The sequence below is a fragment of the Arvicola amphibius genome, chromosome 8 (genome assembly GCF_903992535.2).
Source record: "Arvicola amphibius chromosome 8, mArvAmp1.2, whole genome shotgun sequence".
Taxonomy (NCBI): domain Eukaryota; kingdom Metazoa; phylum Chordata; class Mammalia; order Rodentia; family Cricetidae; genus Arvicola; species Arvicola amphibius.
In genome coordinates this window covers 55794106-55809867 of record NC_052054.1, presented here as the reverse complement: position 1 = coordinate 55809867, position 15762 = coordinate 55794106, and the positions used below count along the sequence as shown (strand labels likewise).

The 15762-nt window shown below is 40.6% G+C and overlaps 1 protein-coding gene across 5 annotated transcripts in view; it reads right to left on the bottom strand.

The window, feature by feature from the left end:
- Positions 1–1059: 1059 nt before the first annotated feature.
- Atg5 (autophagy related 5) overlaps positions 1060–15762 on the bottom strand; it is a 112999-nt gene continuing 98296 nt past the window's right edge. For all 5 annotated transcript variants that reach the window (XM_038340278.2, XM_038340276.2, XM_038340277.2 and 2 more), the window contains exon 8: positions 1060–1799. In XM_038340278.2, the coding sequence (XP_038196206.1) occupies positions 1663–1799 (137 nt within the window). In that variant the 3' untranslated portion in view covers positions 1060–1662. The remainder of the gene's footprint in view (positions 1800–15762) is intronic.

The window sequence follows — 15762 nt, the reverse complement described above, 5'->3', positions numbered from 1 at the left end:
TCAAAACACCAAGGGGAAAATCCCCAAACTCAGCAGACGGATAAACACCCATAATGTGAACAATCATATTCAGACCAACATCTTGCAAAAACACAAGTCAGTGGATTTTTCCTTATGTAACTCAAGTGTCACTATCTTCTCCTGCCTTTGCTAAAAGGGCACTTTGTTTAGTCAGCCAGTTTCCTTCTACTCGCTTCTACGTTTCTGTGATTGGTACCCAATGTTACTTCTTTTACTGTTATGTTTATAATTTCCATTCTGGGATATTTGTTCTTTGATCAACTTTCCCTCATTTTGTGAATAAATCTATGTTAACCAGTGAAAAATCACAAAGGGTGTAGGAGGGAGGAGGCAAAGAGCACTAACAGGATCTCACCTGAGTCATCATATAATTTTATAAGAAAACATCATTTTTATTATAGAATCGAAAACCATTATTTTATGATACTGTCTTTTTGCATACTCAGATAGGTTGACATTCAATGTGGACAGCAAGCTAGTTCACAAATCAACTGCAGGAGTCTCCAAGCAGTGGCCGTAGAGTGCAGCAAACTTCCCTTATAGTGGGAGGAGTTCCAGGAACCTCTGGATGTTTTTGGTAATGATAAGGAAAAGCTACTGCAGTCTAGAGACAGGTCACCTTCAGAATTTAATTTAAAGACTGGCGCCAGGGGAAAATAGTGACACAGTACTCCTGGAGCCAAAAAAAAAAAAAAAAAAAAAAAAAAAAAAAACCAAATCAACCAAACAACCAAAAACCAAAGGAAAGGAATGGGAGTTTCAAAATATGCCAAATTACCTTAGATGGGTACTTGGCATACTTTGATTTGACAGGTTTACAGTGACCAACAAAACAGCAAAGACAGTTACTATTATTCATACCTTTAGTGTATAGATGACAGATTTTCAAGTTGCAGTAATAAATCCTGTAATAGCTCCTGAGACAAGTTACCCTACGCCCTGCACCCTTGCTATGCCAGTGAGAAATAGGAACACAGAATAAAAAATGACTTACTGTATGGGAATCGGGGTGTCTTTGAAAAGTGACAAACTGTATGCTTTAAATGACAAAACATAGTTAGAGGCTTTATTTAAAAATCTCTCACTGTTCATTATCAAAGTTACAAGATTGTTTGCATACCAATAGACTGACTGTAAACAGGAAATTCTCATTAAGGAAAGATGGGTTTACTGTAATTTGATCTTTTACAAAAAAATTACTGCAAATTATTGATAACAGAATTTCTCTTTTACTTTCTCAAGTCTAATTCTCTCGAAAATTCAACCAATGTTTCCACTTTCTTGACTAAGGTTCAGCCATGGTCACCTTAGGAAATACCCCGCTTATTTGTTAATCAGAAGTATGAACTGTGGCACGTTTCCATTTTTTTTCCTAGAGCAAAGGCTTCGGCTGCATTGTATTTCATGAGAAGACAAGAGCTCCAGTGGTCCTGTCATGTCTCAGCTGAGGTTTAATGACGGCAGTGGAGCAAAGCAGTGGTGGTGCCCAGTCAGACCTGCCCGGCTGCCCTATCTCTCATGGAATCTTCTTTCTCCTAGCCTTGCAGGCAGCCACGTGTTTCTGCAGCCTCCACGGAACCTTACTGAAGCGAGGGTGACATGCTGACTCAAGGTGATTCCATCCAGCGAGGAGCTGCTCCTTCAATCTGTTGGTTGGGGGACAATGCTAATATGGAGAAAGTTATCTGGGTAGCTCAGATGCTCACTCAGCCACTGTAGAGGGGTTTCCAGCATTGGTTCAATTCCGTGAATCATTACTTGGTTCTTTTTTTCTCCATCTGTTCCAAGAAAGAAATCCAATAGTAATCAATAGAAACAAAAACCACAAAGAAGAGATACTCTGTTGGCTTTTGAGATTCCTTAGTGAATTAAATGGATTTCAAACTTGTTTTATCCTCTTAACAGGAAATGAAGACAAGGAGAAAGTTTAAATGTTGCAAAATGTCTCACCCTGAACAGAAACCTGAGGTTGCAATGAATTCTGATAAAAATTCTGTTGCTATATGAAAGTATTTGTTCTTTCTTAATTACTGTGCTTGCCCAAGATTGACGTTAGTGAAACTATCCTGGAGAAAACAGCAGGGCGAACCCACTGACCAAAAGTATTCTAGTGCACATTTAAAACCACTATAGAAGGCTGTTACCTCGTGGAGGCGGCCACACACCCTTGGGATCTGAGAGGAGTGTTAACAGCTGGGAGTTTTGCTGACTATCAACAATGTGCTCAAGGGGGTAGGACGTAGTAGAAGCACAACTAAAGCTTTATCAGAGAGAACAAATGGTCTGGCTTAAGGATTTCTGCCTTAAGAGGCACCAAACCTGATGGATTTTTTTTTTTGATAATTCTCAATTGCTAATTAAAATGGTACTATAGGGCCTGCTGCAGGACTCAGCAGATAAAGACACTTACTGTAGTCTGAGTTTGATCCCTGACATGGCAGGAGAGAACCTAGTCTTCAAGTTGTCTTCTGACTTCTATACACAAACCATGGTAGGTGGGCAAACACCCCAACAATAAAACAAATTAAAATGCAATAAAAATTTAAAGGGTGCTTTAATTAACACTTTAAAATTCAAATTTTATTAACAATTAAAGCAAGGAAAACCCCTAATGTAAAGAGCACGCCTCCCCAATCCATTCCAGACTAAACAAAAAATATTCAAAAAGGAAAAGAAGAAGGTATTTGTTACCCTGCAGTACAATTCTTTAATAGTGTCTTCAAAATACAATGGCAACCACCTCACATCCTGGACACAAAAGACAACAACAACAGGGCAAAATCCTCTGGTGGGACAGGAGCACTTCAGCCACTGCTCTCCTTTCTGTTCTTGCCATATTCCCAGTGCCCGTCAGTCCCTACTGCGCTAAGGTACAGGAAGGCCTGGCTGGCACCTGACATCAGAACTTCTAAAGAAATGTTTAGCCTCCCTACAGAGAGGAGAGAGGAGAGAGGAGAGGAGAGAGGAGAGAGGAGAGAGGAGAGAGAGAGAGAGAGCGAGAGGAGAGAGAGGAGAGAGGAGCAGCGCAAGCAACGAGGAGAGAGAGAGACTTTTGTGTGAGAGAGCAGAGGAGAGACAGAGAGAGAGAGAGAGAGAGAGAGAGAGAGAGAGAGAGAGAGAGAGAGAGAGAGAGAGAGAGAGAGAGAGAGAGAGAGAGAGAGAGAGAGAAGAGGGCGGCAGGGAGCAATCACGGAGGACACAGAAACACTACAGCCCAAAGCAAATGCTCAAATAAGAATCAGGTAAGCATGCTACCAACTCTAAACCCAACCAAACAAAGCTTTCCACATCCCTGTTATAGTTTAGCACAGCTTTGGAGGAAAGGCTACTGACTGCCTCAGAATCCCAGAAACTAATAACTGCCTCTATTGCTTTCATTTCCCTAGCCATCGTTTTTTTTAAAGGCCTTTTTTATTTAGTTAATTTAGGTGTGTCTGAGTGTGAATGTGTGTAGGTGGTGAGTGCAGTGCCCACAGCGGCCAGATGAAGGTGTTGGACCTCTGTCTAGAGTTACTGGCAACCATGAGCTTTCAACGTGGGTGCTGGGATCTGAGCTGGGGTCCTCTGAGGGACCACTGCACTCTTAAGCGCGGAACCATCCCTCCAGCCCTGCTAGCCATCTTTGTTGGGTCTCTGTAACTTTTTTACACAGCTGTAGTCACAGAGTGAATGCAATGACTGGCTTCTGGACACTGGTCGGAACCATCGAGCTGTACACAGAACACTGAAGACTGCACACCAGCTCTCTGGGAAGACTTTTTAGAATTGGTGTAAGATGGATGAACATTTAAGTTCTCTAGAATGATTCATCTTTCTAAGTTCTAGATTGCCAAGGTTTTACCATATTAAATCTTTCTTAGAATATCTTAAAACATTTCCAGTATGGTTCTGTTAATAGTCTTATTATATATTTCTTTGAGTTATTTTAATATTCTCAGAATTTCCTCCTACTTCGAACTGAGTCAAAAAACGAAAGCGTGGTGAGAGTGAAGGTTCCTTTTGTGTACGGTTCTCAGCCAGAGTCATCTTTTTCTGAGACAGTAAACTTACAAGTCACTACTCACTTTTCCACACTGTCCTAGCGCAGCGTTGAGATGAGAGTGAATCCATGCGGGTGCCCCATCCACGGACACACATGTGCTTGAGAAGCCAGGAGACAACAGATGGACTCTGAGTCATACCATGTACACCCGAGCCATTCCAACTCTGCATCAAGTCTGCCACATCATGACAGGCGCTGGGTAGGCAAATACTGGTTCTCAGGCTTTCAGACTGGGGTCATCTTAATGCTTTGCTTGAACTAGACAACTAAGTCAGATCTATTTCTGCCATACCTATCATCAGAACTGAAGATATGAGATATAATCAGGCATGGCTTTTGTTTGTAACCTGAGCATGTGGGAGACAAGAGTCAAGAGGACAGCTCTGAATTTAAAGCCAGTCTAGACTACAGACTAAGACCCTATCTCAAAACAAAGAAAAAGAAAACAAAAATAAGTCAAAGATGTGAAACATTTTTGCATCATTAATCCAAACTTCATCAGTATTTATTCTTTTGTTTACTTTCTGACTTTCCTCCATCAGCAACTGTAAACAGAGGATCTTTGGGATGGGGGCAGGATTTCTCTTGGGACTATAATCAGAGCTCCTGTGTTCATGGACGTCCCCAGCATCTAGCATGGTACTGACATACTGTAATTATGCAGTACAGTTTCAAAGTTGCAGGTGGGGTGGGCTGACAAAGCATCTTTAGAACCGGGTCTGATGGTCACTCCCGCCACTGGGCAGTGTGTGACTGCAGAACTGCCGGAGCTAGTGAGGTAAAGGCTAAAAGTAGTCCAAGATAAATAACAAGTATGTATGTATGTTTTCACCTAAATTCATGCTTCCATAGACAACAACAAAACATGGCTGGATAATTTGGCAATTACTTACACCAGCAAAAATAATACTGACGAATGACTTCATATTTTCCCCTAACAAGAGAAAGGAAGCCCTTGATGAGATTGCTAAGTTGAACATGTCTGATGAGCATTCTGTGTTTCTAAACGAGATTCTAGACTTTATACTTGAAACTGGAAACATCACTCAAAGCAGATGATTCAGGACTCCTCTGTATACCTCTTACTTGGGATTTTGCCTTTTGTAGGTCAGGTGATACAAGACTAACCTAAAGCCTTGGGCTTGCAACGCAAGGTCTTCACCATCAAGGTTTCCTCAGCCCCCATTGCAGTTTCTAAAACAGTATATGGAAGTCTGTGGAGTTCTGTCCTCTGGCTGTAACCCTCTGGAACTATCAGCACCCAAGATTACTGAAAGATCTGTTCAAGACTGGGCCCATTAGCTTTCCAACTTGGAGAGGGGGAGGGGCTCACGAAGCCAAACCTCAACCTGAGCATTTATAGACACTGCTCTCTCACATCCCACTATGATGTGACTTGAGTGTAATTCTTTCTTGGGTCTGTCACTGGTCCTATCTGAGATGAGCAGAAGACAGCTACCTCCCCAGAAAAAGCTCACACAAAGAGGCCTTAAATCAGGCAAACATTTAAAACAGTAATCAAGAGAAGCAGTTACGGTCATTCATAAGTCACTTTTGCAGAATAAACTTGGATTCTGTCAAAACTTTCTATTTGTGATGTGAATTTCTAACAAATATATTTACATAACTATTGCATAATTAGGAAAATTTAAAATGATATGAAACTATTAGGTAGTCTATCATAAACTTCAACAGTTCCAACATTTTTGTGCTCAGCCCGGTGCTTGGCTTAGTCCAGTCCAGTCTCAGGCTGTGCTGCTTTTAGACATTTCTCAGAGTTTAGCATTTCTAAAAAACAGTCATTCCCACAGTTCTGCAGTCAAGGTGAAGACTGAGGCACTAGCATGTTGTTTGGGCCTTCATCTGATATCCCCAGACAGTAGACAGGCAAGAGGGAAGGTCCATAGCCACAGCTCTTTCAAAAATTCCAACTCCAACAGTGCTGGATGAAAAAAATCTTCCAAGTAAGGGATCTGGGGAACACTTCAATCTGCAGCTGAGTTTAGAGTTCCAATACTGAAAAGCATATATTACTGCTTTGTAAGGTATCGATGCAGTAGAAACCAGAATCTAATTTAAAGTGAATAGTTTTACAACAGTTGTCTTTTAAGGAAAATATATTTATGGTTTGGAGAGACCACCCCATGGCTAAGGACTGGCTCTGTTCTTGCAATAGAGGGCCTGGGTTTGGTTCCCAGCATGGTGTACATATCACCCTGGCTCCCAACATGGGGCTGACCAAATCTACTTAAAAGCCTGAGAGAGCTTGGGAAGTAATTCTAGATACAAAATAACAGCGTCAAGCATGACTTTTTGGTAGCAGCAATTTCTTTGGTCTGCTCTGCTTGCTAGAGGCCGGCAAGGGCTCTCATTTAAGACAGGCTTCCTGACTCAGCATTAGCTGCAAAAAACCTTGCAGTTTTTGTGAGAGGTCCTGCCATGAAACACTTGAATGGTGTTGATGAAAAGCTGACTGCATGCTTTTTGGGGTGGCAGGGACCTTGAAACGCCATAGCGTTGTGGCAATAACCATGGCTCCGGCTGGTACCTCCGCCATGAGGCTGGAATCTCAGAAAGCTAAGGAATGGGCTGGATCCAGCCATCAAAGCCATGCTTTAATCCTAGCAATACTGCTTAGCAAATTAAAGACGTGGTCAGAAAAAGAGAGAGATATATACAGTAAAGAGATTCAAAAATGAAGAAAACTTTTAAATAGTTCACATTGTGTTAAAATATGTGCAAGCTTGGGAGAGTAACGAAAAAGGTTAAAGTCCTTAAAATAAAAAAGAAAGAGCATAGTTGGGTGTGGTGGCACACACATTTAATCCCAGCACTTGAGAGGCAGAGGCAGGCAGAGGTCTGTGAGTTCAAGGACAGCCTGGTCTATAGAGTGAGTTCCAGGACAAAGATATACAAAGAAACCCTGTCTCAAAAAGCCAAACATTAAAAAATAAAAATAAAAAAGAGGTTAAAATAAAGTCACATAAAGATGAAAAATACACAGAAAGTCTGGATACTGTATATTATTATGTTGTTTTTGAATTGCTTGACAGCTGACGAAGCAGCAACAGCTGCTAAAAGACATTTAAATATAAATGATGCTGGATTAATAAAACAAAAATATTTTATAAATGCCTTGACTTCAAATTGAAATCAAAAGACATGTTACTTTGGAGAAGAGGTTTTGTTTTTGTTTCCACAGAAAATGAGAGGCTATGGATTCATTCTGAATTAAGAAAAATCAGGTTTGATCAAGGAAGACCAGTTGAGAAATCTCCAGTAGGATCAGATGGCTGAGATGTCTGAGTTCTACATCCAGAGCAGATTCAAGATGCTGCCCGAGATGATCAAGCCTCATAAGATACTCCAGTCAGGACTTGATCATGATTCTAAATTTTCTTTAGGTCCCCATAAGATTATCAGTGCCCCCAACCAGCAGGAAGTAGCCTGAAAAAACTACACCCACATTCCCAAAAAATGGACTATGGATATTTTCCTTTGGAATGTTGGTTACAAGTTGTTATGGATAATGGTCAGGAGAAAAGCTAAACAAAGGTTCTCATTTTTTTTTTTTTAAGAAGGGGAAGTGCTGTGGGACAATGATCTGTATCCTGTCAATTATATTTTAAATAAATGCTGATTGCCCAGTAGTCAGGCAGGAAGTATAGGCAGGGTGACCAGGCAGGAAGTGGAGGCAAGGCAATGAGAACAGGAGAATTCTGGCAAGGGGACACATTCTGCAGTCCTGATCTAGCCACAGAGCAAGCAAGATGTGACTGCCTCACCGAAAAAAGTACTAAGACACGTGGTTAACATAGACAAGAATAATGGGCTAATATAAGTTATAAGAGTTAATAAGCCCGAGCTACTAGGTCTATCAGTTTATAACTAATGTAGACCTCTGTGTGATTTCTTTAGGATTTAATGACTGCGGGAACTGGGCAGGACAAGGACCAGGTAGGATAGAAAACCTCAGTCAAGATCACCCTACCATGATTGCATGCAAACACACACACACACACACACACACACACACACACACACGTATATGCACATGCACACATGTACATTAAAATCAAAATAAAATCATGTTTACAAACAAACATATATTCAAGTACATTTTGGCTATATGAGAATGGTAGCTGTACACAGAAACAAAAAAATATATAAAACAGGATAAAAACAGGCAAAATCCTATTGGCTAGATTAGTTGCTAATGAAAAGCAAATGCCTAAAACAAAAGTAACACATATGCATGTATAAAAAGTGTTGACAGCATATAGATATATACACAACAAATATAAATGCACATACAGTATATATCAGACATAAAGGAGAGACCAATCCTGCAGATGAGTACTACTAACAGACACACCGGGAGTTCAGCCACTTGAATCCCTGGGAATGAATGACCTTGCTCCTTTGAGATTTCTTCATATAGGAAGTGAAAGTGTCATACAGAATCACAGATCACATTCTGATAGACTATCAGCAGCAGGAGAGAGGTTAACAGAAAACAAATATGCAGTCATGTCTGTTTTCAGATGTTCTCTAGCATAAATCCAACTATCACAGCTACTGCGGAGGCCCAGCTGGTAATGCTGTGAAGTCTAATGTGTGACTGAGATGTGTCCCAAGTCCTGCCTGCTGCTTTGAACCCAAGGTCGCTTCTTCCTTAACTCAGGGGCCACAGCCTGCAAACCTCTGGTCTCCAGAGTCCTAAAGGACCGTCCAGTTCTAGTCATGCTCCTACTCTTTCATACCAGAACAGCAAAAATCTTTCCTTTGGACTTTAGACATCAACATTTACTAGCTTTGAATCCTTAGTTAAATTTGTGAGTCTTCAGTTCCTCATCTCTAGGCCTTCTTGGAGAATTACATGAAATACTTAAGAAGAGAGCCCAGCTGGGTGGTGGTGGCTCACACCTTTAATCCCATCACTCAGGAAGCAGAGACAGTTGGATCTAAGTGAGTAGTTTGAGGCCAGCCTGGTCTACAGAGAGTTCTAGAACAGCTAAGGCTGTGACACAGTAAAACCTTGTTTCAAAAATAAAAACAAAAATAAAAATAACAAAAGAAAAGAAAAGAAAAAGAGCAAATGAGTCTGGGGTATAACATGGGAGAGGCTTCTGACTACACAGGCTTTGGTTCGATTCCCAACACTACATAAACTGGAGGTAGTGGCAACTTCAGCAACTCGGGGAAGAAACAAAAGTTGAGGCCCATACAGAAAATTTTAGGCCAGGCCGGGCTACATATGACCACAAAGGTGGAGAAGGCAGAGAGAGAACGGGGATCAAAAGAAGGGGAGGCATATATTGCAAGGTATGGTAATAAGTTAATTATTTTGGTACTAACTGTTAGGAATATTTCCTAACGCGAGTTCCCTGACGACGCAAAATTCCCAATCAGGCCAAATCAAAACAAGCCGAATTAAGAAATATCAGGTTCTGCACTCTCAGGTGGCCCCGAGGGGGGGGGGGGGACCGGGAGGCCGCTAAAAGGACCACCAGGAGGAAAGAAAAGGGACCACGTGTTCCTCTTTTGGGAGATCATTTAAATACCCTGGGGAGTGGCCTGCTGGGATTTGGAGTCCAGACCAGGCCTCCAGGCTGGAATAGATGTGAGGGGCTGGGGCCTATGCTCCCAACTTGACACTAAGTATCCACCAAGATATATAAAAATATATATTTTATATTTTAATTTAATTATGTGATTGGCAAGTGAAAGTCTATAAGAACATTGCCTCTAAGCAGTGTCAGTGCTAAAAAAAAGTAGGGCAACAAAACCTCAGACTCGGTATTATACAAATTAAATGGCCGTTCAAAAAATTTTCAAAAGCCATAAAATATATTCAACATAAAAATCCAGTGAAGCACCTTACCTAAAAGTCAAAGAAGCCCTAACATATTATGGCTATACTATTTAAAAGATTTGAAGATTCTTTTTAAAATGATAAGAACAGCTAGGTGGTAGTACCTGCCTTTAATCTGAGTTTGAGGCCAGCCTGGTCTAGAGTGAGTTCAGGACAGCCAGGGCTACATAGTGAAACTCTGTCTTGAAAAGCAAAAACCAAAAGATAAAAATACTCAACTAGAAGAAAACAAAAACAATCCCACTGGAACCTTTGTTATAACCTCCCTCACACAGAGGCTCGGGGGGTCACACTAGGTGATGGTGTCCTGCTGGCCACTGCGTCCTCAGGCCCCAGTCAGCTGCAACAAGGGTGTAACTAGGGTCTGTAAAACAAGCTGTGTCAGCTTCTAGGGATATTCTGAAGTTTCTTTCTGATTGACAAGTGCAATGGAATCTCTTAGTTTTAAAAGGGGAGGCTAAAGAAAAGGACGACAAAGAAACACAGCCTTTAATGAGAAAATTTCAATTTAATTAATCCCTTTTGAGTTTCACACCTCTACGTACAGAAGAACAGAAAGTTAAGACCAAATGGACTGACATCTATTTTAGCCACTTTTAACCTGCAGCTTTTCAGTTATTTTATGATTCAAGAACAAATTTTCTATGAAACATTTAATAAATCTGAAGACACTTTAAAGCCAACAAAGAGACAAGCTTTCTAATTACTGCTAACTAGCCTGAACAATTTTACTCTATCTGTCTAATTCTTCAAGCTCTGTTATGGTCATGAACAAGATGCTGACCGACCGAATTCACTGACAGGAGACAGCACAGGCTGAAGTCTGAAATGCATACATCATGTGTAGGGTTCTGATCAGCTGCGGTGGTAATAGTGAGGTCAGGTCAAAGGGGGTTAAAGCAAGCCAGGATATGGGCAAAGGAATACATCAAACACTGATTTTAAAAGGGCAATTAATCTTACACAAAAATGCTTCCTGGGGAATGAGATCTCCATCTTAAGAGCACACTATATGCTGTAGCAGTAAAAATGAACACGCACGAGCACAAGGCTTTTATCCCGTGATCACAAACAGAAGGCAAGTGCTGTTTATCAGAGCCACAAGCCTTTTTACAGCCTCCATTAACATCTTCCGGGTCTATGCTAACTCAGTGCTGGTCTTAAGGAGCCACTCACAGCCCATGTATTTTTCTTCCGTGTATAAGGTGTCTATTATATATATATATATTACCTTATTCCTAGGCTAACCCTAGAGCCTTGGCTCTTTAGATAGCTTCATCAACTTTTAAACATGTGCCTTCTCTTGACTTTTGCTTATAACCATTATATTTCTTGGTGAGAAGGACATAAAGCAAAATTTAAATCAAAACCATGTATTTAGCCATAATCATGGAAACTGGAGTCGGTTACTATTTAGACAATTTAAATAAACTGATTAAGAGCTTCCTGAGTATAAATTGGAAAAAATAAGGTGAAAGTTAAACATTAAGCCTTGTTCACTTAAAAGAAATAGATATAATTGAAAAAGCAGAGGTTTCAAAAATATTTCCTTTAAAAATATTGTTATTACTGTTTTTACATTATGTGTGCATGAGTAGAATTACTTCTGTTACCACCACCATGGGTTCTGAACTCATATCACCAAGAACCTCTAACTGCTCTGAGCTTTAGCTTATCGATGAGTACATGGTGACCAATGGAGCATCTGCAGCATGTGACAAGACAGGGACACTGGTTTGCTTCATCACTTCATTTCCTAGTGCCAGTGACACAGCAGGCGGCACACAAGCTCATGCTTTCCACCTTTGGGAAAGTCAGGCTAGTCACTTAGTTTCTCGAGATTAAGATATAAATAAATAAGGAGGGGAAATCAGAGGCATCTTTTGTTGGATTCAACATCGCATCATCTCCTTTATTAGAGAAAGAAGATAACCATTTTAGTTCTCTGATTTTAGAAAAGGTATGTATCAATGGACCTAGATCTAAAGAGATTGTGTATCAGCAAGATTAGCCAGCAGTGCCTGTGTGCTGGACAGAGCACAGGGATGGAGGGAGAGGAAAGCAATCAAGGCAAAGAATCTGGCTCATTTAAATTTATAGTGTATGACAAATTAAGTAAACTGTAATTACCAAGTTTAGGTTGAGCCTTATCAATGATTATAGTAGATCTTTGCTCATAAAGGGACAACATTTAAAATGCTCTTTGACTTTCCACTGTACAGTGTTTCTTCCATAAAATATAAACACAATCAAGAATAGAGAACAATAAAAGCAAACAGCTGGAAGAGACTAGAAGACAAGGCTCCCATGACAGGAGGTAACCTACTTCTACTTGGGTCACTATGATAGTCTCCCTGAATGGCAAACAGCCCATTAGAACCAACAGCACCAGCAGCCTACTTCTGAGCCTCTTTAATATGTTTTAACCAGCTATGTGACAATCAAGCCTGCTACATGATAAGCAGTGACTGCCGAGATGCTGTAGTTCCTTCCTTACCACAACCACACTGCTGACATTTCTAGTCTTGTCTAGAAGACAATTCCTAAAAATGTTAACCAACAGCATAGAAGTCTTGCCACAAGTGAAGGTCTAATTGGCCTTTATACATTTCCCATGACCTTTTGTTTATAAAAACATTCACAGGTGCTGGAGAGAAGGATCAGTGGTTAAAAACTCTCTCTGCTTCCACAGAATCAAGGTTCAGTTTTCAGCACCAACATGGTAGCTCAGAATTGTCTGTAACTCCTGTTCCAGAAGGTCTGACACCCTCATACAGATATACATATGGGCAAAACACCGATGTACATAAAATACAAATAAATAAATTAAAAAAATATATATCTACAAAAGAAAAACTAGGTTAATTGTAAAACCTTAGAAAAAAGTAAGACTGTTAAGTCTCACATGGGAAAAAGCTGTCTCATTTACATTCTACAAGCAGACTGTAACAGGAAACATACTACATAAACTAAGAAACCTGGATCTATTAAAAATTCAGTGATTGCCCAATCCAATGGCAGGAGGGCACAGACACATTAGTTCACATTCTAATGTGACGTAGAGAATGACCAGCGTTATAAAACCATTACCTCATTCTTTAAAACTCATTTTAGGCTGGGGGGAGGGAAAGGGGGAGGGCCTGCTGCAGTTTTGCTAACTTCTTTGGGAGCTGTGGCTTGGCTACAGTAACAACACACACCCTAAGCTATCAACAACCAACTTTTTAATTCTCTCCAACACCTCAAAGATCTGCCCCTGGTGTTTCTTTCACCCACCGCCAGCTGTTGTGTCTGGAAACAACACACCACATATCATGAAGAATTTACCATACAGAACAAGGAAAAATAGGAATTCACTAAATTTTATCTTTTAACTTTTATGGTTTCTCATAAAGCATATTAAAAACAAGATAACTGCCAGACACGGTGGCACATACCTTTAATCTCAGCAGTTGGGAGGCAGAGGCAGTTCCAGGTTAGCAAGGTCTACACAGCAAGTTCCAGGCCAGCCAGGTTTAATAAATAGTAACTAACACACACACACACACACACACACACACACACACACACACACACACACACAAAACAAAACAAAGTAATTTTGAAGACAGATCACCTAAATTGGATATTCCAAGTCCCCAGTCTCCATTTCACTGCGTTTCTTAGTAACTCTCCAACATCTCTGAGCTTACTGACAATCTCAGGCATGTTTAAAGAAAGGGCAGACAAACTCAGCAAACAGAATGGGCAGGACGTCATGCACAGGCGGCATGGTAGGCACGTGCACTGTGTGATCTGTCTCCCTTTTCCCTTCCCAGCTGCTTCACTCCTGCCCATCTCCATTAAAATTCAGTTTCTCTCTCCTCAGAACTGATGAGGGTACTACTCACTGTATCTTCAGGCCAGATCATCCCACAGCTGTACATGCTCCTGTCCATCCCAACTGGACCAAAGCTTTCTTCAGAGAACACTACTCTGTATCTTTCGCATCTTAGAGTAACAAGACAACATATACAACAGAAAGAAAGTGAATGATGAGAAATAAAATTTATGACATCACACGGAGCCTAAAAGTTAAATAGCTGCCAAGGAAGGCTACTGAGGAATAAGTAAGTGCACAGAAGCTGGAAGCAGCTGGAAAGGGAAACAAGAAAGCTTACGGAACAGCTCAACCCTCAGGAGAGCTATAGGATGCTAGGATTAACCTCTCATGGACTAAGACTTTCTTTACACCTGTGCTGTTTGCATAATAAAGTATCAGGAGAAAATAGTTCAACACAGAGAACTACTTAATGAAATCTTGAAAGAAATTTATAAAAAAAGAAGGGAGGTTTTTTACACTATGCAGATTACCAGGCTTTAATAATTACACTGGAACATTGGGAAATAAGGTATGACCCAGCAAAATCTATAGGCCTTTTATACTCTTCTAAATAAAAATTAAGCATGTAACTTTAGATTTTTAAATATTAACATTTAGTTTATTTATTTTGTGAGCCAGAAGATAACGTTTAAGAGTCAGTTCTCTCCTTCTACCATGTGGGTCCCAGGGATTTGAACTCAGGTTGAAAGTTTGGTGGCAGGTGACCAGCCACACCTAGCCACCTAGCTGGAACTGGTTTCTGACACTGACATTGCCATTTACTGAAAGAGGAAGATATTTGACTTAGGGCCGAGTACAGAAGTATTCATCTCTGAGTCATTTTAACTCCACTGAAACCACAGACACCATGTACCTGGGGCTCACCTTTGGTTTGTTTCCTGTTCATTCTATCTTGGCTAATTTCCCTAGCCACTTATAGATCAGAAGGAAAAGAATACAAAGTAGCTTAATGCGATACTCTAATGACCCCAACCTGGTCACGATAATATAGCACATTCTGCTGTCATGATGAAATAAGACTGAATTCCTCCACGACTGAATCACAGGGAGGAGCATGCAATGGTGCCACATGGGTTCTGTAAGAACTTTCTCTTTTTATCATGTGATGATAGCCAGGTCTTATCCACACACACCCAAACTACAAGTCTTTCACTTTCAGCTTGAGTGCAGGTGTATTAAAATGCTTAACTCTGACAGAGGACAGGTACCCTGAACCTGCAGTGCATTTTTCACTCAGAGACTTGAAGCTTCTGAGTACACCCACAGATTTTAAATGATATTTTTTCTAAATATAAATATGAAACAAAAAGGGCAAAGATAAAAGTTTTCCAAAAGAAAGATATAGGATTAAGGACTAAAGACGTGACCAGTTTCATGGTATGTAATTTAATGCAGTGTATAAGTACTATTTATGTCATACAAGTCTGACTCCTCCCATGAACCGGTACTTGTCCATTTGAGGAGGTGATGCCTGCTGTTCATCCGTAGCACCTGGTACCTGCCCTCTGTCAGCATACTAAAGGACAGTCCTTCCATCCTGCAGCAAACACAAGCCACTCTGGGATGCTGACAAGTGTGCCGCTGTCATGAAGACTGACTTTAATGTGATATTTTCACACCCAATAAGCAAGAACCCTATAGGGTCATATGAAGAAATAAAGTTAAAATAATTCACTTATTTATTTTTTTCCAGATAGGGTTTCTCTGTATGTTCCTGACTGTCCTAGAACTCACTCCGTGTGGAAAGACCTTCTGTATTTGTGTTACTTTTATTAATTAATGAATAAAATTGCTTTTGGCCAATAGCTTAACAGAGTAAAGCCAGGTAGAAAATCCAAACAGATAGGTAGAGAGACAGAGTAGGCAGAGTCAGGGAGAAGCCACGTAGCTGCCACAGGAGACAGAGACCTCCACTAGGGCTCGCGGAAACTTTACCTGTAG